The 26,113-nt window shown below is 35.8% G+C and overlaps 1 protein-coding gene across 1 annotated transcript in view; it reads left to right on the top strand.

Moving 5' to 3' along the window:
- GPR179 (G protein-coupled receptor 179) overlaps positions 1-26,113 on the top strand; it is a 159,890-nt gene that overhangs the window by 52,441 nt on the left and 81,336 nt on the right. Inside the window, exons 2-7 of the mRNA XM_053717471.1 lie at positions 9,096-9,204; positions 11,045-11,136; positions 11,580-11,799; positions 12,017-12,085; positions 12,185-12,294; positions 13,435-13,673. Coding sequence (XP_053573446.1) covers positions 9,096-9,204; positions 11,045-11,136; positions 11,580-11,799; positions 12,017-12,085; positions 12,185-12,294; positions 13,435-13,673 — 839 coding nt within the window. The remainder of the gene's footprint in view (positions 1-9,095; positions 9,205-11,044; positions 11,137-11,579; positions 11,800-12,016; positions 12,086-12,184; positions 12,295-13,434; positions 13,674-26,113) is intronic.

Here is a 26,113-nt window from a genome sequence, read left to right as displayed (position 1 = left end):
TGATTGGCTGATTGGATCAGCCAATCGGATTGAACTTCAATCTGATTGGCTGATTCGATCAGCCAATCAGATTTTTCCTACCTTAATTCCGATTGGCTGATAGAAGCCTATCAGCCAATCGGAATTGAAGGGACGCCATCTTGGATGACGTCCCTTAAAGGAGCCTTCATTCGTCGGTAGTCCGTCGGGAAGGAAGGATGTTCCGCGTCGGCGGGATGAAGATTGAAGATTGAAGACCCCGCTTGGAAGATGACATCGCCCGGATAGAAGACTTCTTCCGCGCCGCTTGGAAGATGACATCGCCCGGATGGAAGACTTCTTCAGCGCCGACTGGAGGATCACTTCATCGGATGGAAGATTTCTTCAGCACCCCTTGGAGGATAACTTCTGCCGCTCCGGATCTCCTCTTCGGTTCCATCGCTGCTCGGCTGAGTGAAGACGACTCAAGGTAGGATGTTCTTCAGGGGATTAGTGTTAGGTTATTTTAAGGGGGGTTTGGGTTAGATTAGGGGTATGTGGGTGGTGGGTTTTAATGTTGGGGGGGTTGTATTTTTCTTTTACAGGCAAAAGAGCTGAATTCTTTGGGGCATGCCCCACGAAAGGCCCTTTTAAGGGCTGGTAAGGTAAAAGGCCTTTGAACTTTTTTAATGTAGAATAAGGTAGGGCATTTTTTTTATTTTGGGGGGCTTTGTTATTTTATTAGGGGGCTTAGATTAGATGTAAGTAGCTTAAAATTGTTGTAATATTTTTAAAATGTTTGTAACTTATTTTTTTTTTGTTTTTTGTAACTTAGCTTTTTTTATTTCTTGTACTTTAGTTAGTTTATGTAATTGTATTTAATTGTAGTTATTTGTAGTTAATTTATTTAATTAATTTAATGATAGTGTAGTGTTAGGTTTAATTGTAACTTAGGTTAGGATTTATTTTACAGGTTATTTTGTATTTCTTTTAGCTAGGTAGTTATTAAATAGTTAATAACTATTTAATAACTATTCTAACTAGCTAAAATAAATACAAAGTTACCTGTAAAATAAATATAATTCCTAAAATAGCTACAATGTAATTATTAATTACATTGTAGCTATCTTAGGGTTTATTTTACAGGTAAGTATTTAGTTTTAAACAGGAATAATTTATTAAAGTATAGTGTAGTGTTAGGTGTAATTGTAACTTAGGTTAGTTTTTATTTTACAGGTTAATTTCTCTTTATTTTAGCTAGGTAAGCTATTAAATAGTTAATAACTATTTAATAGCTATTGTACCTAGTTAAAATAAATTGAAAGTTACCTGTAAAATAAAAATAAATCCTAAAATAGCTACAATATAATTATTATTTATATTGTAGCTATATTAGGGTTTATTTTAAAGGTAAGTATTTAGTTTTAAATAGGATTAATTTAGTTCATAATAGAAATATTATTTAGATTTATTTAATTAATATTTAAGTTAGGGGGTGTTAGGGTTAGTGTTAGACTTAGGTTTCGGGGTTAATAATTTTATTACAGTGGCGGCGGTGTAGTGGGTGGCAGGATAGGGGTTAATAAATGTATTATAGGTGGCGACGGTGTAGGGGGGCAGGATAGGGGTTAATAAATTTAATATAGGTTGCGGCAGGGTTCGGGAGCGGCGGTTTAGGGGTTAATACATATATTATAGTTGCGGCGGGGTCAGGGAGCGGCGGTTTAGGGGTTAATACATATATTATAGTTGTGGCGGGGTCAGGGAGCGGCGGTTTAGGGGTTAAACTATTTATTTAGTTGCGGCGAGGTGCGGGATCAGCAGGATAGGGGTTAATAACTTTATTATAGAGGGCGACGGTATAGGGGGGGCAGGATAGGGGTTACTAGGTATAATGTAGGTTGCGGCGGTGTCCGAGAGTGGCGGTTTAGGGGTTAATACATTTATAAGAGTTGCAGCGGGGTCTAGGAGCGGCGGTTTAGGGGTTAGTAACTTTATTTAGTTGCGGGGGGCTCCGGGGGTGCCGGTATAGGGGGTAGAACAGTGTAGTTAGTGTGGGTGCTTAGTGACAGGCTAGCAAGAAAGCTGTAAAAAAGCTGAAGAGCAGCGAGATCGGATGAGTGATAACTCTCACAGTCCGCTGCTCATCGCCCCGTACTTGGTGCGTGGCTTTTTGACAGCTTTTTTGATAACTTAGGCGAATTTTTGCAGGTCCGCGGCGGCGATGTGAGGCGAGCTTAGGCGGGCGTATTGGGCCGGCGAAGGCAGGAAAAGTAGACACGTTGATAACTACCCCCCCTTGTCTGATCGTCATTATTCATTAGAAGATACACGTGTCAAAGGGACATGAAACCCATCATTTTTCTCATGATTCAGATAGAGCATGACATTTTAAACAACTTTCTAATTTACTTTTATTATCACATTTTATTAGTTCACTTGGTATCTGTTGTTGAAAAGCAGGCACCTTAGCTCAGGAGCGTGCACGTGTCTGAAGCTCTTTATGGCAGCAGTTTTACGAGAATGTTTTCCATCTGCAAGAGCTCCAGACACCAACCTAGGTATCTCTTTAACAAAGAATACCATGGGAACAAAGAAAATTTGATAACAGGTGCAAATTGGAAACTTTTAAAGAATGACATGTTCTGTCTGAATCAGAAAAGAAAAAGTCGGAGCTTTTTTTTTATCACTGAAAGGAAGATTTATCTCTATATTAAAAGTTATCAGTAAGTAAAAGTATACTCTTTTTAAAGGAACATGAATTCATACGTAACCTTCTATGGTTCAGATAGAGCATGCTTTTAAATTTACTTCTGTTATCATATTTACTTTGTTCTCTTAGTATCCTTTGTTGAAAAGCATACCAAGGTAGGTTCAGGAACAGCAATGTACTACTGGGGGCTAGCTGGGGATTGGTGGCTACACAGAAAAGCATTTTGTCATTGGCTCACGTCACCATTAGGGTTGAGGGAATGTTTTGCAACATTCGAAAAATGTTTTGTCTTTTTAACACATTTGTTTCGAATTTTGAATGTTTGCACAACATTCTAACATTCATTTAATGTAATAGTATTTTTAATGCTTTCTTTAAATATAATATTCTATTCAAATTTTTCTAATAATTTAATTTGAATTATGCAATATTCTAATTCGAAATCTATATATTTGTAATAGTATTTCTAATGCTCTCTTTAAAGTGAAGGTCCATTTTGATGAATTTGTGCCCGGTTTTTAATAAACCTATTAAAAACAAGGGCACTTTAATTAATCAAAATTGACATTTCACTGTTTTCTTCAAAAACTTACCTTTTAATCCTGGCAGTCGCTCCAGCACTTCCTCCGCCCGTCGCAAGCCGTCTTTGCGGGTCCAAAATGACGAATCCGGCTTCCTCCAATCACAGTGTTGCATCAGGCCAAGATTCCTCCGGGGGGGGTGCTGTCATTGGAGGAAGCCTGATTCGTCATTTCTGATGTCTGCAGAGGTTTCCGACGGCCGGGGGAATCGCTGGAGCGGCATTCAAGATTAAAATGTAAGTTTTTGAAGAAAACAGTGAAATGTCAATTTTGATGAATTAAAGTGCCCTTATTTTTAATAGGTTTATTAAAAACCGGGCACTAATTCATCAAAATGGACCTTCACTTTAAATGTAATATTCAAAGTATAGAATATTTGAAATAGAAACATTGAAATTGATATATTTGTATATATTATGTATCAATGTACTAAATTCCAAACCACATGAACTATTGAAATAGTATTTGTTAAATCAACTATTTCATTCAAAATTTCAAAGACAAAAGTAACATTAGAAAACTGGAAATAACATTCAATTACTGAGTTTTAATGGATTTTTATTTTTCAACATTCGATTGTGCAAAACAAATGTCCACAGGACTATTTGTTCTGCTAAACGAATTACACTTTCAGCACATTCGCCCATTCCTACCATATGTGTTTACAGAGCAAGACTGGGACCAAAAATAGGCCAGTGCATTGTAAGGCAAAGCAGCCACCCCACACCTTTTTGTTATTTACAGGGATATGAAACATAAATGTTTTTCTTTTATCATTCAGATAGAGCATACAACTTTTAAATTTACTTATATTATCACATTTGCCTCTTTCTCTTTGTATACGTTGCTGAATACATCTGTGAGCCAATGACAAGATGCGTATATCAATCAATCAAATAGTAACTAGCTGCCAGTAGTGTATTGCTGTTCCTGAACTTACATAGGTATGCTTTTCAATGAAGGATACAAAGAGAATGGAGGAAATTAGATAAGGGGACTTACTGTCTCTTTAACCATACCTCAAAGCTGACAAGTATAATGTACTTAATTTTCTTCTTAGTTAATGAGAGTCCATAGCTTAATAACATGTGGGATATATTTGAGCCTATCAGGAGAAGGTCAAGAACCCTGACAGAGCTTTAGTCCCTCCCACTTCCTCTCCCTCTCCAGTTTGCTTTTGGGCTCCAAAGAGAGGTTGAAGATTTCAGAGGTGCTCTACGATCAAGATTATTTTTCCTATGATTTGTGGGCTCAGACCTGACTTGGGATCCAGTACCCCCAGGCGCTATCTGGAGGTCTCGAGGGAAGCAAGGAGTTTGGTTCCCTCTGGAGGTTACCACCCAACATTCTGGAACTCCAAGGGTTTCTTAGAGCTCTTTAGACCATGGTCCCTTCTCAGCCAAGACCCATCTCCATTCTGATCAGACATTTCAGTGGTGCTTAAATCGACTGTCAAGGGGGGACTCGCATCTCCCTCATCATGCAAGAAGTAGCTCTCATCCTGTTATGAATAGAGAAGGAAAACGGTTTTCTATCAACTTCATATTCAAGGAGTGAACAATAGGTAAGCAGACTATTTTAATCTCTTCAGTTAGGAGAATGGGTTCTTCATTAAGACATAGTCAACCAGCTTATTCTAAACTAGGTTCTACCATGTATAGATCTAATGGTGTGCAAGCTGAATTACAGCTTTAAGCCAGATATATATAGAGTCTCCAGTGCTCTATGATTGAAGCCTTAGTTTGTCCTTAAATATTTCATTTAGTGTTTCTGTTTTCCAATTTTTTCTTCTTTCAAGAGTCATTGCAAGAATCAAATAAGATTCAGCTTCAGTAATTCTCATAGTTCTGGCAGAACTTAGAATGCGGACCTAATTCAGATGTTTTCTCTTCCTATATGGACCCCTAAGGAAGGATCTTCTGTCTCAAGGACCTCTGTTTCTCCTAAATCTCAAATTTCTGAATTTGACGGTGTGAAAGTTAAAAGCTTAGACCTCAAGTTCAGGGGTTTCTCTGACTCGGATATCTATACTCAACTTTATGCAAGTAAGACGGTTAAGCAAATAATGTATCTTAACATCTGGAAACCTTACTTTCTTTAGTGCTCTTTTTTTCTTGGAAATCCTTTAAAATTCCCAGAATACTTCAGTTCCTTCAGGATGTACTAGATTAGGGTCTATCGGCTAGTTCTCAAGTGTCAGATATCTGCGTTAAAGGGACAGTCAAGTCCAAAATAAACTTTTATGATTCAAATAGGGCATGTAATTTTAAACAACTTTCCAATTTACTTTTGCTTTGTTCTCTTGGGCATTAGTTCATGTATGTCATATAGATAATCAGAGGTGTAACTAGAAACCACAGGGCCCAGGTGCAAGAATCTAAGAAGGGCCCCCACCCCACTTTGGACCCTGCCATGTTTGAATAAAGATATTTGGTGGCTGGAACGCTATTTTATTTTTACTGTTTGCAAAAATGATCTGCACACAAATTAAGGGCCAGATTACTAGTGCAGAGCTATTTAGCGCTTACGCTAGAGCACTAATTGTGCTAGAAGTAAACATTTGTGTGCGTTGGGTTGCGCTCGTAATATGAGCTGAAAGTAAAACGTTTTCACTCTCTCGCGCTAAACCGACACGCGCAAACAGCTTAGTGCTAGCGCAATTAGAATATTGTGCTCACGATAACCTATTCTCCTATAGAGGTCAATGGAGAAAAAAAAAGTGGAGAAAAAACAACCCACTCTCGCGCAAACCTGATCGCATATTCTCATATGTGCAAATATGATCGCATATTCACATATGTGCTAACTCAAACTCATTCTCATATGTGCTAACCCAACCGTGTATTCTAATGTGCGCTAACCCGACCGCGTATTCTCAAGTGAATTAACTCAACATCAAAATATGAAAATTTCACATTCCAATGTTCTTTGCATAGAAGAATATGTTCTATTTATTCATAAATACAGATATCTACATAATCCAGACAGATAGCTCATTGTGCTAATGCACTTTTACAGAGATCTGTGGCAACCCAAGGGTTGCAGGTTCGATCCCGGCAAGGTCTACTCAGCCTTTCATCCTTCCGAGGTTAGTAAAATGAGTACCATTAAGTTGGCTAATAATAATACCTGTTATCAGTGCTGCGAGTTGATTCAAGGTTGTGCGCTATACAATTATTATATCTGATGGTATTTTGGTACAACAGATATCTATACCTTATATATATATATATATATATATATATATATATATATATATATATATATATATACACAGTATATACATATATATATATATATATATATATATACACACATGATTATATAAAGGTAAAGAAATATACATATATATATATAGGAATATCTATTTACAAATAATAAGAACATATTTTGCTATGTGCAGAACATAGGAATGTATAATATTTGCAGTAAATACACAGTATGACACTTTATTAAATATGAATATTGCATAAATATGTTTTTACACGTTTTCATCTACTTAAGTGCAAAGGGCTCTAATGCACTTATATATATGTCTATATATGTATACATATGTATATATGTGTTTATATATATATATATATATTTTTATAGATATATATATATATATATATATATATATATATATATATATATATATATATATATATATATATATATATATATATATATATATAGGCAAACACAAGGGGGGGTTGGTTAAGCACACCACAAAAAAAAAACATTTTTAAGTTTTTAAAATACTAGCACACATATTGTGGGAGTGCTGCCAAAAAGACCAAAACAATAACAAAACAACAGAGAGGGTTGGCACACATCCAAATACTTGAATCCACATGTTTATAACATTTACAAGCAAAATTATATTTATGCTGCAAGACTTTAAGCCTATATATCTTTAAATAAAGTTGGGATCTTAGTCACACAATATGGCCATATTCTGCTAAGCCAGTCACCACTTTCAAGGTGTCCCAAAATAAGACTGGTCCTAACACTAGTCTGTTTAGCTTTGCTGGGCTGAGTCATTCGATTCTAATATTAAATACAGAATTCCAACATTGCAGTGCTATGTCTCAAATCATGACTGCACAGAATGAAACTCCCTAGCTTTATATGTATATATATACACCATAGTCACATTATACTAGTCAGTTTACCTTTGCTGGGCTGAGTCATTCGATTCTAATATTAAATACAGAATTCCAACATTGCAGTGCTATGCCTCAAATCATGACTGCACAGAATGAAACTCCCTAGCTGAGTGTATATATATATATATATATATATATATATATATATATATATATATATATAAATATATCATGATCACATTATATGGAATACACCTGGGCTCAGCCCAGCAAAGGTAAACTGACTAGTATAATGTGACTATGGTGTATATATATATACATATAAAGCTAGGGAGTTTCATTCTGTGCAGTCATGATTTGAGGCATAGCACTGCAATGTTGGAATTCTGTATTTAATATTAGAATCGAATGACTCAGCCCAGCAAAGCTAAACAGACTAGTGTTAGGACCAGTCTTATTTTGGGACACCTTGAAAGTGGTGACTGGCTTAGCAGAATATGGCCATATTGTGTGACTAAGATCCCAACTTTATTTAAAGATATATAGGCTTAAAGTCTTGCAGCATAAATATAATTTTGCTTGTAAATGTTATAAACATGTGGATTCAAGTATTTGGATGTGCGCCAACCCTCTCTGTTGTTTTGTTATATATATATATTGATATATATACACATACATACTGTACATCTTTAGAGATGTGCATTATAGGAGAAGTACATTGGAGTTGCTATCAATCGCAATTCATTTCTGTAGCACCCTAAACCTTAAAAGTGCCATCACCCAAATTTGCAAGGTAGTGCATCATTCCACAAAATCACTACTTGAAAATTGCAGAAATTTAAAGAGATTGGTACCCACCCCTCGTCAAAGTCAAAAGTTGTTAGTCCAGCTCTGTTGCAATCAATGGAGCCTCATCTATCTCGCAAGTGATCACTTTTTGCCGGATACATCACTTTTTGCCGAGTACCACTACTGTCAAAGATCTTAGCATCAAAAACACTTTCAAATCTGTACAGGGAACATACGCCCTCTAGAAAACAGTTCACTCCAACTTTGAAAATGTAAATTAAAAATTATCTAAAAATAGCAAGACAGAGAAACAATATAATTCACTGGGGCAATGGAATCTTTATGAATTCTCCATTCTTGGCTGAGGTTTAGGTGGAAAACTATTCAATCCAGTTACACCAAAGGTTTAACTATAGGGGTCTCAGAGGTCTCAATTGAGACTGGGCCCACACCTCAAGACGGCCCATCAGGACTCTGCAATCAGTAGTGGTTTCCCTCCACCTGCATCATGTCTGGCCCCTCTCTTTTCCATTGCAAATTAAGATCACAGTTTAAGGAAACTGTATGGCTCCTGTGTGGCTGCCATCTCGGCTTCTGCTGATTGCGAAGAGTCAGAAAGGGTGCCACAAGGAGTAGCTAGACCTTTTGGGACAGACTTTATTGAATTTAAGCTTATGACATGCTTGAAAAATCAGTGTCATGGAGAAGGGAAGCTGGGGAAATGTATCTGTGTAATCTATGGCATGCATATGGCAAGTCAATGAATGCCCCATTTAGATAAATCTCTACATTGTATTTGTAGAGCTTGCTAACACTTTTAAACAGGCTCTATAAAGTAAAATTAAAGTTTCAGAGATTCATTTTTTTATTTTTAAATATTAGTGCATCTAGGCCAGTGAGGTGTTTGTTTTGAATCATTAACAAATATGCAGGCGTCATGTCAAGGATGTATTTATATTACAGAGGAACCTTGCGGGTGGATGTGCGGCTATTAAGCTTGGGGATAGACCAATGCTCCCAGGGACCTGGATGGTTCTCTAACACCCACCGCTGTGATGAAAACAGTACTCAGGTAATGTTGTCTGCAGTGGGGGTAATATACAGATTGTCACACTGATCTGGCCTCCTAAAGCTTGTTACCAAAATACACATGTTGTATCTACAGGGACCAAACATTGGCATTCCATTCTAAAGTTCTCAGTTGACATAATAATTTTAAAGGATACACTGATTTGTAATCACACATAGTCAGTCTGTGTAGCTCTGACATGCATACCTGGGAACTTTCAAAAGAAGGTGACCCTGAGACCTTTCCCTAAAACATGTAACCACACTGCTGTCAACATAAGTTTAACATCCTCCTTGTTAGCCATATGCCCACATTAGACCTCCTATCAGACTTCTGGCTTTGCAGCTCCATTGTCAGCCACAAGCCCACACAAGACCTCAGATCAGACTCTTGGCTTTGCAGCCCCTCTGTCAGCCATACGCCCATACAAGAGGTTAGATAAGACATTTGGTCTTGCAGACCCTCTGTCATCCATAAGTCCACACAAGACCCCAGATCAGAGCCCTGACCCTTCTGTCCCTCTGTCAGCCATAAGCCCATAACAAGACCTCAGATCAAAGCCCAGAGCCTGCTGTCCCTCTGTCAGCCATTAGCCCATATGAGACCTCAGATCAGACATTTTGTCTTGCAGCCCCTCTGTCAGTAATATGCAGGGGTCAAGTCCTACAAAAAAAGTGTGGGAACTAAGACTTCCACCCATCTCACAATTAATATTGTTTTATACATACATGCATACATACACATACACACATGCTGTATTTATATGTATATAATCTATACATTTTGGTTAATTAAAGCAAATTAAAACCAATGAAGGGTTGAATGATTGCCTTTGGGCCTGAAACTCCTCCTCTGCCACAGAGTGTCACCCACTTATGGTGCAACAGTCCTTTTTCTGCTAAGGGGAGTTAAATAACCCCAGAGCAAGCCACACAGAAATGTAAGCACCATATGTTCTACACAGTGCAGGGTGATCACACAGCAGGACTGCTGACAGGCTTAGATTTAATGTATTGTAGGAAGTGCTACTGTCCATTACTAAAGGATCTTACTATCCCTCTAACTAGACTGTGCTCCAGCTCCTCTCACCAGTGTCATAGTGTTTACTGAAGTGTTTCTGTTCTCAGTCCAGGGGGAACTTAGTTCCCCCTGCAAAAATAGTGCAGGAACTCCATTCCCATGCGTTCCCGGCCGACTTGACCCCTGGTAATAAGCCTACAGAAGACCTCAGATTAGAACCCTGAGCCTGCTTCCCCTTGTCAGCCTGAGGCCCATACAGGACCTCAGATCAGACATTTGGTCTTGCAGCCCCTCTGTTAGCCATAAGCCTACACAAGACCTCAGTTCAGAGCCTTGACCCTGCTGCCCCTCTGTCTGTTATAAGCCCACATAAGACCTCAGATCAGAGCCCTCATCCTGGTGCCCCTCTGTCAGTCATAAGCTCACACAAGACCTCAGATAAGAGCCCTCACCCTGCTTCCCCTCTGTCAGTCATAAGCCCATACAAGACCTCAGATCAGACATTTGGTCTTGCAGCTCCTCTTTTAGTCATAAAACCTCAGATTAGAACCCCAATAAATACTATGTACAACTTTTAGGAATCCCTACATGTATTACTCTTGAAGTAATTAGAAGCCAAAAGATATTAAAATGGATGAATTTCTGTAAAACCTGCCTAAACTTGATAATTAAGCTATGTACCCAAGATGCATTGAGATTATAACTAAAGTCCTATGTCACCAGGGTCCAATTCTGAAAGTTCATAGGCCTGTAGATATGACTTTAGTACATAAGTAGGTTGACAATTGTGTCTATGACATGTTATTGGTGTATCCCCCTTCAGTGTCTACCGGAGGAGAGAGAAAGCTCGATCTTGGGCAGGTACCGATGCGTGTGCCGGCCTGGCTATTACAGGATACACCATGAGGGTAACGTGTGTGCATATAGAATGTGTCTGTGTATGTGCAGTGACATACAGTCCAGTACTTTGCTCTCTATAGTTATAAATGTGTGCATATATAAATGTATATATTATATTTTGTGGCATATAATATGTATTAGAATATAACACTCACCTAGTGTTTACATAACTTGGTGTAAAAGGAAAGAGGGTGGGAAAAATATGAGAAGACTGTTTTAGAATAGAAGGATCACTAAAATAAGCTCACTGCATTTCACTGAATAAATTTGGTTGGGAAATGAGAAGTCCTATAGCCTTGCATAGGTTGGCTTTCCCAAAAGAAAACCATTTATCATGGGGAAATTTAATGGGTATTTTTCTAATAAAATACAAGTGTTATATGCCACAATTTTCATGATTCTGTTTAACATATTTGTTAAACAGATATATGGACAGATAGATGGCCTATTCTGTATAGAAATATGTATATTTATGATCTCATAGGTTCAGACAATTTGTATGTGGGGGCCACAACATGTCAGCGCTGTAGTGAGGGTTGCACCACTTGTGTGGATGGCACTCCATGTCTGGTGAGGGAGGACTGGGCTCTACGTGTCACTGTGCTGTCTCTGCAAGCGGCAGGAATGCTGGGGGTCTTCATGAGCATGCTTGTGTCTTACCACTTCCGAGAGAGCAAAGTGAGTATGTGTACTCTATGCTATGTGCCACCAAACCATGCCCATGTCTCACCTCTATTCCTCACTTTTAATAGAGGTGGAAATACATAACAGCATTATGTGATGCCACAGTGCCTACAAAAAGTTAATTGCATGCATCTTCACAATCACATTTACAGTTTTCTAGTCTTTTCCTTAGTGGCAAAACTTAACACCTTTCTCCATATTGCTTCCACAGAGAATTCGTGCATCAGGACTCATTCTTCTAGAGACCATCCTGTTTGGGTCTCTGCTGCTCTACTTTCCAGTGAGTTCTTATCCTGCCACCCTTTATAAAGCCACCCTTTCCCAATGAGGGAGCCAAGACTGACTTTACAAACCGCAACACATTTCTCGCCTCCTTCAGGTGTTCATCTTGTACTTTAAACCCAGTGTTTTCCGGTGCCTAGCTCTTCGTTGGGTCCGTCTTCTTGGATTCAGCATTGTATATGGAACAATTGTATTGAAGCTATATAGGTGAGTGGCATTATATACACCCACTGATTATATGAGTTATATAGCAATACCACAATGGCGAAAAATAAGCAATCATAGACCGAGCTGAATCATCACTGTATATTTATTATCACATCAAGGAAAACAAAAGGTTCCACCACTCCACACACATCAGCTACATCCAACGCGTTTCCTGCTGCTAAACAGCACTTTGTCAGGGATACTCACAGCTGTCTGATTACACCTTTTATTTGGCTCACCACTCTTTCCCAAAATCTAAAGGTATACTACCACTTATAAATTTAGCGGCATATTACTAACCTATAAGCCATTCAAACAGGTGCATCAATCACATTCCAATATATAAAAAATAACAAGCATAAATTTATATGTTACGAGTACATTGTATCTAAAAATATATAGATAGACAATTAACACATTGTAGTGGGAAATCCAGCTAGTACTATACGAATAAAATAATTTTGCTACATTAACATTTTGTATAATACTAAGATAATTCAGCGGTCACAATACAAGGGCATATTTCCAATATAGATATAAATATGTACTTAGTACTCAGCCAAAAAATAATAATTTTCAGCCAAAAAATAATTTATTAAGACACAGTGAATAACCTCTAGTTGTAGTTGCACTTAAAGTAACCTACCACTTTTATTTTCAGATGGTTATATTTATATATCATATCAATTTCGTTTTCTAAAATAGTAATATCATCCTCCTAGGGAAAAACTAGAACGCTACTACCTACTGATTACATCTCAGTTACCTATGTATAATTTTACATCTGAATTTTCATTTATGCCCAAAGGACTCCCTGTTTTTAAAGTATAGATCCAGTACACTTCTCTCCTATTCAGCGTCTGAGATCTATTGCCACCTGTATTTAGTTTGGGCACACGATCAATACCTTGAAATGAAAATAGAGTATTGATATATTTTAATTCACTTTTATCAAAAGTATCATTTCTCCTATGTTGAGCAAAATGTTTCGCCACTGGTGTCTTCTGCACTTCACTCTCAAGAGACAACAAATGCTCTCTCACTCTATCCTTGAGCATATATGAGTTATATGCTTGAATGATCACAATTACTACGCGAATATATTTTTGGTATTTTTGTTTGACACTCTCCATCTTGCAGGGTAATGAAAGTGTTTATCTCACGTACTGCTCAGCGGGTCCCTTACATGACCAGTGCACGTTTACTGCGTATGTTGAGTGTTATTCTGCTACTTTGCATCTGGTTCCTATCTGGATGGACATTAGGGACTTTGGAGAACCTACAAAGGGGTGTTCCTGTGGTCATCCGCACACAGACACGAGAGGGACTAATCTTCTATACATGTGACCATGATCGCTGGGACTACATGATGTCATTAGGTAAGACAACCTTTGGTATTATCATATTGAATATCGCTTTGGTGTTGAATTGCTAATTAACTGCGATATTGGCATGATTTGAGATAAACTGAGTGGTGACCACATATTATATGATGTAACATAAATATTAATAGCAGATAAGAGCCATAGGCCTAGCAAGTCTGCCTGATTTGTCCTAAAAGTATAAACATATCTAGTTCGTAATATAGCCTTATGTTTATCCCAGGCATTCTTAAAGTCCGATCAGGAAAAGCTATATTGGCCAGCTTCAGCCACAGTAGTGCCTAGTGGTAACGATACAGAGTGTCCTCTGATAAAATATGGGTAAAGAGGATAGTCCTGCAAGAACAGCAAATAGTGATTTGAGTCCCCAATATGGCAAACTGTATGGCAAACTTAGCGGCAACAATCAACTGCTAGCTCCCTGAGCCCCGTGTTGCTTCTGGGTACTCAACGTCATGGACACTCCTCCATCATGTGCTGGGTCGCACTCCAATCAGCAACGGCTGAACCACTCCGGTGCTGAAATGTGCTTGGCTAAAGGGAAAGTGGTAAGCTGCAATCACAAGAAAGTGTAGCCGGCACCATTTTGATTAAAACATTGAATCTTTATTGAAGTCACATTAAAAACCAGGGAATCACGCCTTACGTGTTTCAGCTACATTGCCTTGTATATTGTATACTCATATCTCATTGGGTCTAAAAATTAATGTGACTAAAATTAATGTGACTAATTGGATAATAAACTGGGCTAAAAGTGGACTAGTACTATTACAGCATAGAAAGAAACAAAACCAGAACTGTTAAATTAGAATTTAGCCAACATTTAAGCAAGGAAGAATATAATATGTGAATGGATCATACACTAAATAGCAGAGACCGGTTCTTGAATAGAGTAATATAACAATATAACAATATACTCTGACAGGTCAAATTGGCATATCAAATGCATATTATACAGATTCCAAAAATGAATATAAGTTGACGAATAAGTATGTTAGAAGATGCAGACATAAATAGACAATATATGCAAAGCTATATTAATAACTTCCAACGCTATATTAATGACTTCCAAATTCTACATAACAATAAAGTATTCCTACAAAAAATAAATGAATAAGTGTCTGAAAAAATAATAATAGTAAAATAAATGAATTTTAGAAATACAAATGTATTTGAATTTATAATGATTCATAAGCTTAGGCAACAAGATGATCCTATGTGAATAGAAAAATTCTAAATAATATTAGGATTAGAGTGTTAAGAGGAAATAAAAAACACTGATTGTGTCCCCCACAGTGTTTGTTTACCACCTCTTGTGAAGTTTATTCCATGGGGTCAATTTATCAAGCTCCGTGTTAAAAAACATTTGAAAAAACATTTAAAAAACATTAAAAAACATTAATATAGGTATTGTGCTTTATACGTATCATTGTTCTTAAAGATGTGGACGCACGTATGATATGATGAACTTATATGTAATAATTGCAGATGGCTAAAGGGACACTGAATACCTAGATCCAAGAAATTAATTGATGCGCTAGAACGTCCAAGTATTAAATTAAAGTTTTAAATTCAACCTTAAACAATTTTTAGTAATCTGCCGACCGGACACCGCCGCCACCTACGTTATACTTATGAACCCCTAATCTGCTGCCCCTAACATCGCCGACCGCTATATTATATTTATTAACCCCTAATCTGCCACCCCCAACGTCGCCGCAACCTAACTATACTCATTAACCCCTAATCTGCCGACCGGACCTCGCCGCCACTATAATAAATGTATTAACCCCTAAACCGCCGCACTCCCGCCTCGCAAACACTAGAATAAATTGTATTAACCCCTAATCTGCCCTCCCTAACATCGCCGCCACCTACCTACAATTATTATCCCCTAATCTCCCGCCCGCACCATCGCCGCTGCTATAATAAAGTTAATAAAATTTCTATTAAACTAAATAATATTCCTAAAATTAACTAAATTATTCCTATTTAAAACTAAATACTTACCTATAAAATAAACCCTAATATAGCTACAATATAATTAATAATTACATTGTAGCTATTTTTGTATTTATATTTATTTTACAGGCAACTTTGTATTTAGTTTAACTAGGTACAAAAGCTATTAAATAGTTAATATCTATTTAATAGCTACTTAGTTAAAATAAATTCAAAATTACATGTAAAATAAATCCTAACCTAAGTTACAATTAAACCTAACACTACACTATCATTAAATCAATTAAATAAATTACCTACAATTACCTACAATTAAATACAATTAAATAAACTATTCTATAATACAAAAAAAACCAAACACTAAATTACAAAAAATAAAAAAGAATTACAAGCAGTTTAAACTAATTACACCTAATCTAAGCCCCCTAATAAAATAAAAAAGCCCCCCAAAATAAAAAATTCCCTACCCTATTCTAAAATACAAAACTAATCAGCTCTTTTACCAGCCCTTAAAAGGGCTTTTTGTGGGGCATGCCCCAAAGTAATCAGCTCTTTTGCCTGTAAAAAAAAAATACAACCCCCCCAACATTAAAACCCACCACTCACATACCCCTACTCTAACCCACCCAAACCCCCCCTAAATAAACCTAACACTACCCCCTTGAAGATCTCCCTACCTTGAGTTGTCTTCACCCAGCCGGGCCGAAGTCTTCATCCGATGGGGCCGAAGAGGACATCTAGACCGTCAGAAGTCTTCATCCTATCCGGGCAGAAGAGGACATCCGGACCGGCAGACATCTTCATCCAAGCAGCATCTTCTATCTTCATCAATCCGGAGCAGAGCCATCTTCTTCCCAGCCGACGCGGATCCATCCTCTTCAACCGACGCCTACTCGCCGAATGAAGGTTCCTTTAAATGACGTCATCCAAGATGGCGTCCCTCGAATTCTGATTGGCTGATTGGATTCTATCAGCCAATCGGAATTAAGGTAGGAAAAATCTGATTGGTTGATTTAATCAGCCAATCAGATTGAAGTTCAATCTGATAGGCTGATTGGATGAGCCAATAGAATTGACTTCTGCCGGTCTGGATGTCCTCTTCTGCCCCATCGGATGAAGACTTCGGCCCGGCTGGGTCAAGACGACTCAAGGTAGGGAGATCTTCAGGGGGGAGTTGTTAGGTTTATTTAAGAGGGGTTTGGGTGGGTTAGAGTAGGGGTATGTGGGTGGTGGGTTTTAATGTTGGGGGGGTTGTATTTTTTTTTTACAGGCAAAAGAGCTGATTTCTTTGGGGCATGCCCCGCAAAAAGCCCTTTTAAGGGCTGGTAAAAGAGCTGATTACTTTTGTATTTTAGAATAGGGTAGGGAATTTTTTATTTTGGGGGGCTTTTTTATTGTATTAGGGGGCTTAGATTAGGTGTAATTAGTTTAAATTGCTTGTAATTCTTTTTTATTTTTTGTAATTTAGTGGGGGGGGGGTTGTATTATAGAATAGTTTATTTAATTGTATTTAATTGTAGGTAATTGTAGGTAATTTATTTAATTAATTTAATGATAGGGTAGTGTTAGGTTTAATTGTAACTTAGGTTAGGATTTATTTTACATGTAATTTTGAATTTATTTTAACTAGGTAGCTATTAAATAGATATTAACTATTTAATAGCTTTTGTACCTAGTTAAAATAAATACAAAGTTGCCTGTAAAATAAATATAAATCCAAAAATAGCTACAATATAATTATTAATTATATTGTAGCTATGTTAGGGTTTATTTTATTGGGAAGTATTTAGTTTTAAATAGGAATAATTTAGTTAATTTTAGGAATATTATTTTGTTTAATAGAAATTATATTTATGTTAGAGGGGTGTTAGGGTTAGAATTATGTTTAGGGGTTAATAACTTTATTATAGTAGCGGCGACGGTGCGGACGGGAGATTAGGGGTTAAGAATTGTAGGTAGGTGGCGGCGATGTTAGGGAGGGCAGATTAGGGGTTAATACAATTTATTCTAGTGTTTGCGAGGTGGGAGTGCGGCGGTTTAGGGGTTAATACATTTATTATAGTGGTGGTGAGGTCCGGTCGGCAGATTAGGGGTTAATAAGTGTAGTTAGGTAGCGGCGACGTTGGGGGGCAGATTAGGGGTTAATAAATATAATATAGGGGTCAGCGGTGTTAGGGGCAGCAGATTAGGGGTTCATAGGGATAATGTAGGTTGCGGCAGTGTCCAGAGCGGAAGATTAGGGGTTAATAATAATATGCAGGGGTCAGCGATAGCATGGGCGGCCGATTAGGGGTTAATAAGTGTAAGGTTAGTGGTGTTTAGACTCGGGGTTCATGTTAGGGTGTTAGGTGCAGAGTTAGAGAGTGTTTCCCCATAGGAAACAATGGGGCTGCGTTAGAAGCTGGACTTTGCTTTTTTGCAGGTGTTAGGTTTTTTTTCAGCCAGCTCAGCCCCATTGTTTCCTATGGGGATATCGTGCATGAGCACGTTTTCCCAGCTTACCGCTACCGTAAGCAACACTGGTATTGAGAGTTGAAGTGGAGCTAAATTAGGCTCAACGCACACTTTTTTGAGCCTAACGCAGCCCCTCAGACTACTCTAAATACCAGCGTTGTCTTAAGGATGCGTTGGGAAAAAAAGCAGCGTTAGCTACGCGGATCTTTACCGACAAAACTCTAAATCTAGGCGTATGTTTTTCTAAAAACACTTATGTTTTGTTTAAAGGTGCAAGTGCTCTTTGCATTAAGGACTAATGTGTTCCTAAAAAAGTTGATAATCAGATACTCTAAAGAATAAAAATCTTAAAGTTATTTTGCATAGGTTTAAATGTATATGAAATTCCAACTAAACTTGAACTAATCTTGCTTAAAGGTATTACTTGCAATTCTGTATTTGATTCTATTTAGTGACCTTAATCTGTGTATTAATTAAGTACAAGATTTCAGGAACAAAATAAAAAATATTACAAATCAAATTGCAAGAACAATAATTTATTATATCGTTAATATATTTTACACATCTTCAAGATTATAACGCATGTAATGTACCTTCGGATGAATAAAAAATGCAAATTTGGGATAAAAACACTGGTGTTAAAAAATATATTTAAATTAACTTAAAAATTGCCTAAAATAGGTTTAAAAAGTACCTTTCGTTAGCGCTTGATATAAAAAGTTATAACCACATTAAGTAAAAAATACAATGGGGCCTATTTATCAAGCCGTCAACTGTGCTGCATTCACCGGCACCAATACACTGGCCTGACATCGCCTAACATCGCTGCCGTGGACCTGAATATGCTCTTCATATTTAACAAAAAAGCTGTCAAAAAGCCGCGCACCAAGTACGGGGCGATGAGCAGTGGACTGTTGATAACTAACAGTCATCGATCTCGCTGCTCTTCGGCTTTTTCACAGCTTTATTTGTATACTGTCACTAATCACCCACACTATACTAAACTGTTTAACACCTATACTGCCGCTCCCGGACCCCGCCGCAACTAAATAAAGTTATTAACCCCTAAACCGCTGCTCCCGGAGTCCACCGCAACTAAATAAATGTATTAACCCCTAAACCGCCAGCCCCCCACATCGCCATAAACTAAATTAACCTATTAATCCCTAAACCTAACAACCCTCTAACTTTATATTAAATGTTAACTCATTCCTATCTATAATAAATTTAAACTTATCTTTAGATATAAATTAAACTATATTAAACTAATAATTAGCCTATTCTAACTATTATAATAAAATTACATGAAACTATATTAAACTATTAATTAACCTACCCTATTATAATAAAATTACATTAAACTATATTAAATTAATAATTAAACTACCTTATTATAATAAAATTACATTAAACTATATTAAATTAATAATTAATCTAACCTAACTTTATACTAAAATTACATAAAATTACAAATTAAAATAACTGTATTATATATTTAAACACTAAAAAATTACAAACTTACAAAAAACTAAGTTACAAAAAATAACAAACACTAAGTTACACAAAAAAATAAACACTAAGTTACAAAAAATAAAAAAGAAATTATCAAAGCTTTAAACTAATTACACCTAATCTAAGGGCCCTATGAAAATAAAAAAGCCCCCCCAAAATAAAAAACCCTAGCCTACAATAAACTACAAATATCCCTTAAAAGGGCCTTTTGCGGGGCATTGCCCCAAAGTAATCAGCTCTTTTACCTGTAAAAAAATACAAACATCCCCCAACAGTAAAACCCACCACCCACACAACCAACCCCCCAAATTAAAAGCTATCTAAAAAAACCTAAGCTCCCCATTGCCCTGAAAAGGGCATTTGGATGGGCATTGCCCTTCAAAGGGCATTTAGCTCTTTTGCAAGCCCAAGTCCTAATCTAAAACTTAAACCCACCCAATAAATCCTTAAAAAATCCTAACACTAAACCCAGAAGATTTACTTCTGTTTTGAAGATCCGACATCCATCCTCCAAGAAGCCGGGAGAAGTCCTCAACGAACCGGCAAGAAGTCTTCATCCAAGCCCACAAAAGTCTTCATCCAGACGGGATCTTCTATCTTCATCCATCCGGCGCGGAGCGGCTCCATCTTCAAGACATCCGACGCGGAGCATCCTCTTCTTCTGATTTTTTTTTTTTTTCATAGGGTCCTTAGATTAGGTGTAATTAGTTTAAAGCTTTGATAATTTCTTTTTTTTCTTTTTTGTAAGTTAGTGTTTATTTTTTTGTGTAACTTAGTAATTTTAACTTAGTTAGTTTTTTGTAATTTTAACTTAGTTAGTTTTTTGTAACTTTGTAATTTTTTAGTGTATAATTAAATTATTTGAGTAGGGTTAGGTGTTTAAATAAAAAATATAGTTATTTTAATTTGTAATTTTAGTATAAAAGTTAGGTTGGATTAATTATTAATTTAATATAGTTTAATGTAATTTTATTATAACAGTTAGTGTAGGTTAATTAATAGTTTAATATAGTTTAATGTAATTTTATTATAATAGTTAGAGTAGGTTAATTATTAGTTTAATATAGTTTAATTTAAATCTAAAGGTAAGTTTAAATTTATTATAAGATAGGAATGAGTTAATATTTATGCACGAAAAGAGGCTGAAGGAGCACCTAACCAAAGGCAAGGTCTGATAACAAAAAATGTTGAGGAAGTGATAAATGTCTTATTTAAAAGTATGTATATTTAATAACACTAGTTACATAAAATACAGATTACAAATTAATGCATGGATCCATGGCTAAAATAACTACATTCTTAAAATACAACAGATATAGAGTAATAAAGCGCTGTGAGAGCTAACAGATGTATGCTTTTATGATATGACAGTCAGTTTTAGAACAGTCAAAATGAAAACAACAATTTAAAACATAGAATCAATATAAATTATAAAACAATAAAAAGCAGTAAATGAGAAGCAATCAATGCCAAGTGTGAGTGAATACAAGTTCAAACAAAAGTTCATCGAGTGATATATCAGCTCTCCTCCTAATTGTTGTCCAAAGCATTTCTTGTGGATATAACGTCATTAAATAGAATCAAATACAGAATTGCAAGTAATACCTTTAAGCAAGATTAGTTCAAGTTTAGTTGGAATTTCATATACATTTAAACCTGTGCAAAATCACTTTAAGATATTTATTCTTTAGAGGATCTGATTATCAACTTTTTTAGGAACACACATTAGTCCTTAATGCAAAGAGCACTTGCACCTTTAAACAAAACATAAGTGTTTTTATAAAAACATAGTCAATTAACACTAAATGAATTATAAAACTGCACTTGCACTTTTTTAAACACCTTTAAACAAATGTTTAAGAAACGATAGAGTCAACAACCACTTGATTTTATAAGAATTTAGGTTCTGTTTACACCACCAATCAATTTGTCACAAGCAATTGTATTGGAGATTGTGAATTTGACACTAAAATATAACACAACTAAAAATTGTTTAAGGTTGAATTTAAAACTTTAATTTAATACTTGGACGTTCTAGCGCATCAATTAATTTCTTGGATCTAGGTATATAGTGGCCAGATTGCTGTAGGCGCCCCCTTCATTTTCCTTTTCCTTGTTTAACTAATTTGTGGAGTCAGTTGTGAGAGACATCACTAGTAACAGTGGCTATATCTGGTTTTGAGTTAGACAGTTCATAAACCCACATTTGTAAAGGGACACTGAACCCAAATTTTTTCTTTTGTGATTCAGACAGAGCATGCAATTTTAAGCAACTTTCTAATTTACTCCTATTATCATTTTTCTTTGTTCTCTTACTATCTTTATTTGAAAAAGAAGGCATCTAAGCTTTTTTTTGGTTCAGGACTCTAGATATCACTTTTTTATTGGTGGATCAAATTATCCACCAATCAGTAAGAACAACCCAGGTGGTTCACCAAAAATGGGCTGGCATCTAAACTTACATTCTTGCATTTCAAATAAACATACCAAGAGAATGAAGAAAATTTGATAATAGGAGTAAATTAGAAAGTTGCTTAAAATTTCAGAATCACGAAAGAAAAAATTTGGGTTCAGTGTCCCTTTAAAGTTCTTATAGTATCAAAACAGATATATTTTTGTAGATGCAGAAATAATTGCAGAGTTTTCCTAACTGGATTCATAAAAGTGGTGACAATTTCAGAGGTAGATCTTATAAGAGACCTCTAATTTGACCTAAAATGCATATATATATATATATTTTTTGGTCCATTGTATATAGACATATTGTATGTGTATATCTGAGACAATAAGTCTCGCTATATCAGTGCCAGAGATTGTCCTCTCTTGTTGCCACATAAGCTTATTTTTTGGATACTCCTTATTTTACTTTGATGAGCTAAATAAAATATATTTTGAAAAGAGTGCTGAATTCCCTGTCTTTCATCCTGATATACTTGGTTCAGGATTCCTTCTCTCTCTTAAACCCATATAATTTATTTCAAGGGTCTGCACCACAATACTGTTATATTTAAGGCCATACCAGTATTTATCTATGAACTGGTGGGTCACCATATACTAGCTCCCAGCAGCTGCGTCCCCTCCGTCATTTTCTTCTAATATATATATATATATATATATATATATATATATATATATATATATATATATATACATATGTGTATATACATATATATTGAGGGATATAAATGGACATAGGATGATAAGTGTATGTGTGATACCCAGTTTAATGTAATATATGTTAGTCTTTATATTTATGCATGCCTAGTGTGAATAAACGTCATTCAATTAATAAATACTAAGTTAATCTTACAAATAACATCCTATCTCAATTTCTTGATTGAGACCTCTAGGGGATAAAGTTTTTAGATCGTATATTCATTTTGTTTCTAATTTTAATATATTTTTGTGAATATCAGTCCCCCTCCAATTAATTCTCACTTTATCAATACCTATATACGTTAAGCAATGTCCATTTGCATTATTACATTCATAAAAGTGTTTCGTATGGGAAGATCCTTGTTTCTTTCTTTATCATGGTTTTCTATTGACCATATGTGTTCTATGATCCTGTCACGTAAAGGTCTTTCTGATTCTCCTATATATTGTTTTCCACATTTCCACTCTAGAAGGTACACTGTGTTTCTGTCTGTGCATCTTATAGTATTATGTATCTTATATTTTTTCCCGTGATATTTGATTTAAATTCTTTAGCCTTTTTTGCATGTTTAGACTTTACATGTTGTACATAGGTAAAAGCCTTTTAAATTCTTCCCTAAAAGGTCTTTTTGGATTCCTTACTTATTCTTGTTTTTTAATTCTGTGGGTGCTAGAATCAATTTTTTTTATTTTTTATTTTTTATAAACTTACGGCCAAATTACGAGTTTTGCGTTATGAGCTGTGCAGTGCTAACGAGCAGTTTTTTTCTCACCGCTAACTTACCTCCAGCGCTGGTATTACGGGTTTTTACAAACCCAGTGTTAAAAGACAAGAAGTGAGCTTTGAGTAAAATTGTGCTCCTTACCGCACTCCAATACCAGCGCTGCTTAAGTCAGCGGTGAGCTGGTCGTACGTGATCGTGCACAATTTCCCCATAGACATCAATGGGGAGAGCTGGCTGAGAAAAAGTCTAACACCTGCCAAAAAGCAGCGTAAAGCTCAGTAATGCAGCCCTATTTATTCCTATGGGGAAATAAAATTTATGTTTACACCTAACACCCTAACATGAACCCCGAGTCTAAACACCCCTAATCTTACACTTATTAACCCCTAATCTGCCGCCCCAACATTGTTGCCACGTACATTATATTTTTTAACCCCTAATTTACCGCTCCGGACATCGCCGCCACTATAATAAACATATTAACCCCTAGACCGCCGCACTCCCGCCTCGCAAACATTAGTTAAATATTATTAACCCCTAATCTGCTGTCCCTAACATCGCCGCCACCTACCTACATTTATTAACCCCTAATCTGCCGCCCCCAACATCGCCGCCACTTTACTAAATGTATTAACCCCTAAACCTAAGTCTAACCCTAACCTTACCACCCCCTAGCTTAAATATAATTACAATAAATCTAAATAAAAATTAATATTATTACCTAAATAATTCCTATTTAAAACTAAATACTTACCTGTAAAATAATCCCTAAGCTAGTTACAAAATAACTAATAGTTACATTGTAGCTAGCTTAGGGTTTATTTTTATTTTACAGGCAAGTTTGTATTTATTTTAACTAGGTAGAATAGTTACTAAATAGTTATTAACTATTTAATAACTACCTAGCAAAAATAAATACAAAAGTACCTGTAAAATAAAACCTAACCTAAGTTACACTAACACCTAACACTACACTTCAATTAAATAAATGACCTAAATTAAATACAATTAAATAAATACAATTAGCTAAAGTACAACCCCCCCCCCACTAAATTACAGAAAATAATAAACAAATTATAAGATATTTAAACTAATTGCACCTAATCTAAAAGCCCTATCAAAATAAAAAAGCCCCCCCCCTCAAATAAAAACAAACCCTAGCCTAAACTAAACTACCAATAGCCCTTAAAAGGGCCTTTTGCAGGGCATTACCCCAAAGAAATCAGCTCTTTTACCTGTAAAAAAAAATAATACAAACATTAGGGGGGTGTTTGTATTTTTTTTTTTACAGGTAAAAGAGCTGATTACTTTGGGGCAATGCCCCGCAAAAGGCCCTTTTAAGGGCTATTGAAAGTTTAGTTTAGGCTAGTAGGTTTTTTTATTTTGGGGGGGCTTTTTTATTTTGATAGGGCTATTAGATTATGTGTAATTAGTTTAAAGATCTGTAATTAGTTTTTTATTTTCTGTAATTTAGTGGGTTTTTTTTGTGATTTAGCTAATTTAATTTAATTTATTTAATTGTATTTAATTTAGGGAATTTATTTAATTGTAGGGTTAGGTTAGGTGTTAGTGTAACTTAGGTTAGGCTTTATTTTACAGGTCAATTTGTCTTTATTTTAGCTAGGTATTATTAAATAGTTAATAACTATTTAATAACTATTCTACCTAGTTAAAATAAATACAAACTTTCCTGTAAAATAAAAATAAACCCTAAGCTAGCTACAATGTAACTATTAGTTATATTGTAGCTAGCTTAGGGTTTATTTTATAGGTATTTAGTTTTAAATAGGAATAATGTAGTTAATGATAGGAATTTTATTTAGATTTATTTAACCCCTTAATGACCACAGCACTTTTCTATTTTCTGTCCGTTTGGGACCAAGGCTATTTTTACATTTTTGCGGTGTTTGTGTTTAGCTGTAATTGTCCTCTTACTCATTTACTGTACCCACACATATTATATACTGTTTTTCTCCCTATTAAATGGACTTTCTAAAGATACCATTATTTTCATCATATCTTATAATTTACTATAATTATAAAATATGAGGAAAAATGGAAAAAAAAACACTTTTTCTAACTTTGAACCCCCAAATCTGTTACATATCTACAACCACCAAAAAACACCCATGCTAAATAGTTTCTAAATTTTGTCCTGAGTTTAGAAATACCCAATGTTTATATGTTCTTTGCTTTTTTTGCAAGTTATAGGGCCATAAATACAAATAGCACTTTCCTATTTCCAAACCATTTTTTCAAAATTAGCGCTAGTTACATTAGAACACTAATATCTTTCAGGAATCCCTGAATATCCATTGACATGTATGTATTTTTTTTTTAGTAGACATCCCAAAGTATTGATCTAGGCCAATTTTGATATATTTCATGCCACCATTTCACCGCCAAGGGGCTCGATCCGTTAAAAATCGTCGCCCGCAAAAGCTGGCGACGCCAATATTTGAGCTGGTTTGGTATCACATATACGGCGTAACCTAGAAGTTACGCGCGTATATTTCTGCCATCACCCGTAGTTTTTTGGGCCATAGGCAGGTATACCAAACCAGCGCAGTTTGGTATCCAATATACAGCGTAAGGACTTACGTGGCGAAAATGGAGAAATCTTACTCC

Source organism: Bombina bombina, chromosome 1 (genome assembly GCF_027579735.1).
Source record: "Bombina bombina isolate aBomBom1 chromosome 1, aBomBom1.pri, whole genome shotgun sequence".
In the NCBI taxonomy this organism is placed as follows: Eukaryota; Metazoa; Chordata; class Amphibia; order Anura; family Bombinatoridae; genus Bombina; species Bombina bombina.
The sequence above is the reverse complement of the archived record's forward strand: the minus strand, read 5'-3'. Positions and strand labels throughout refer to the sequence as shown.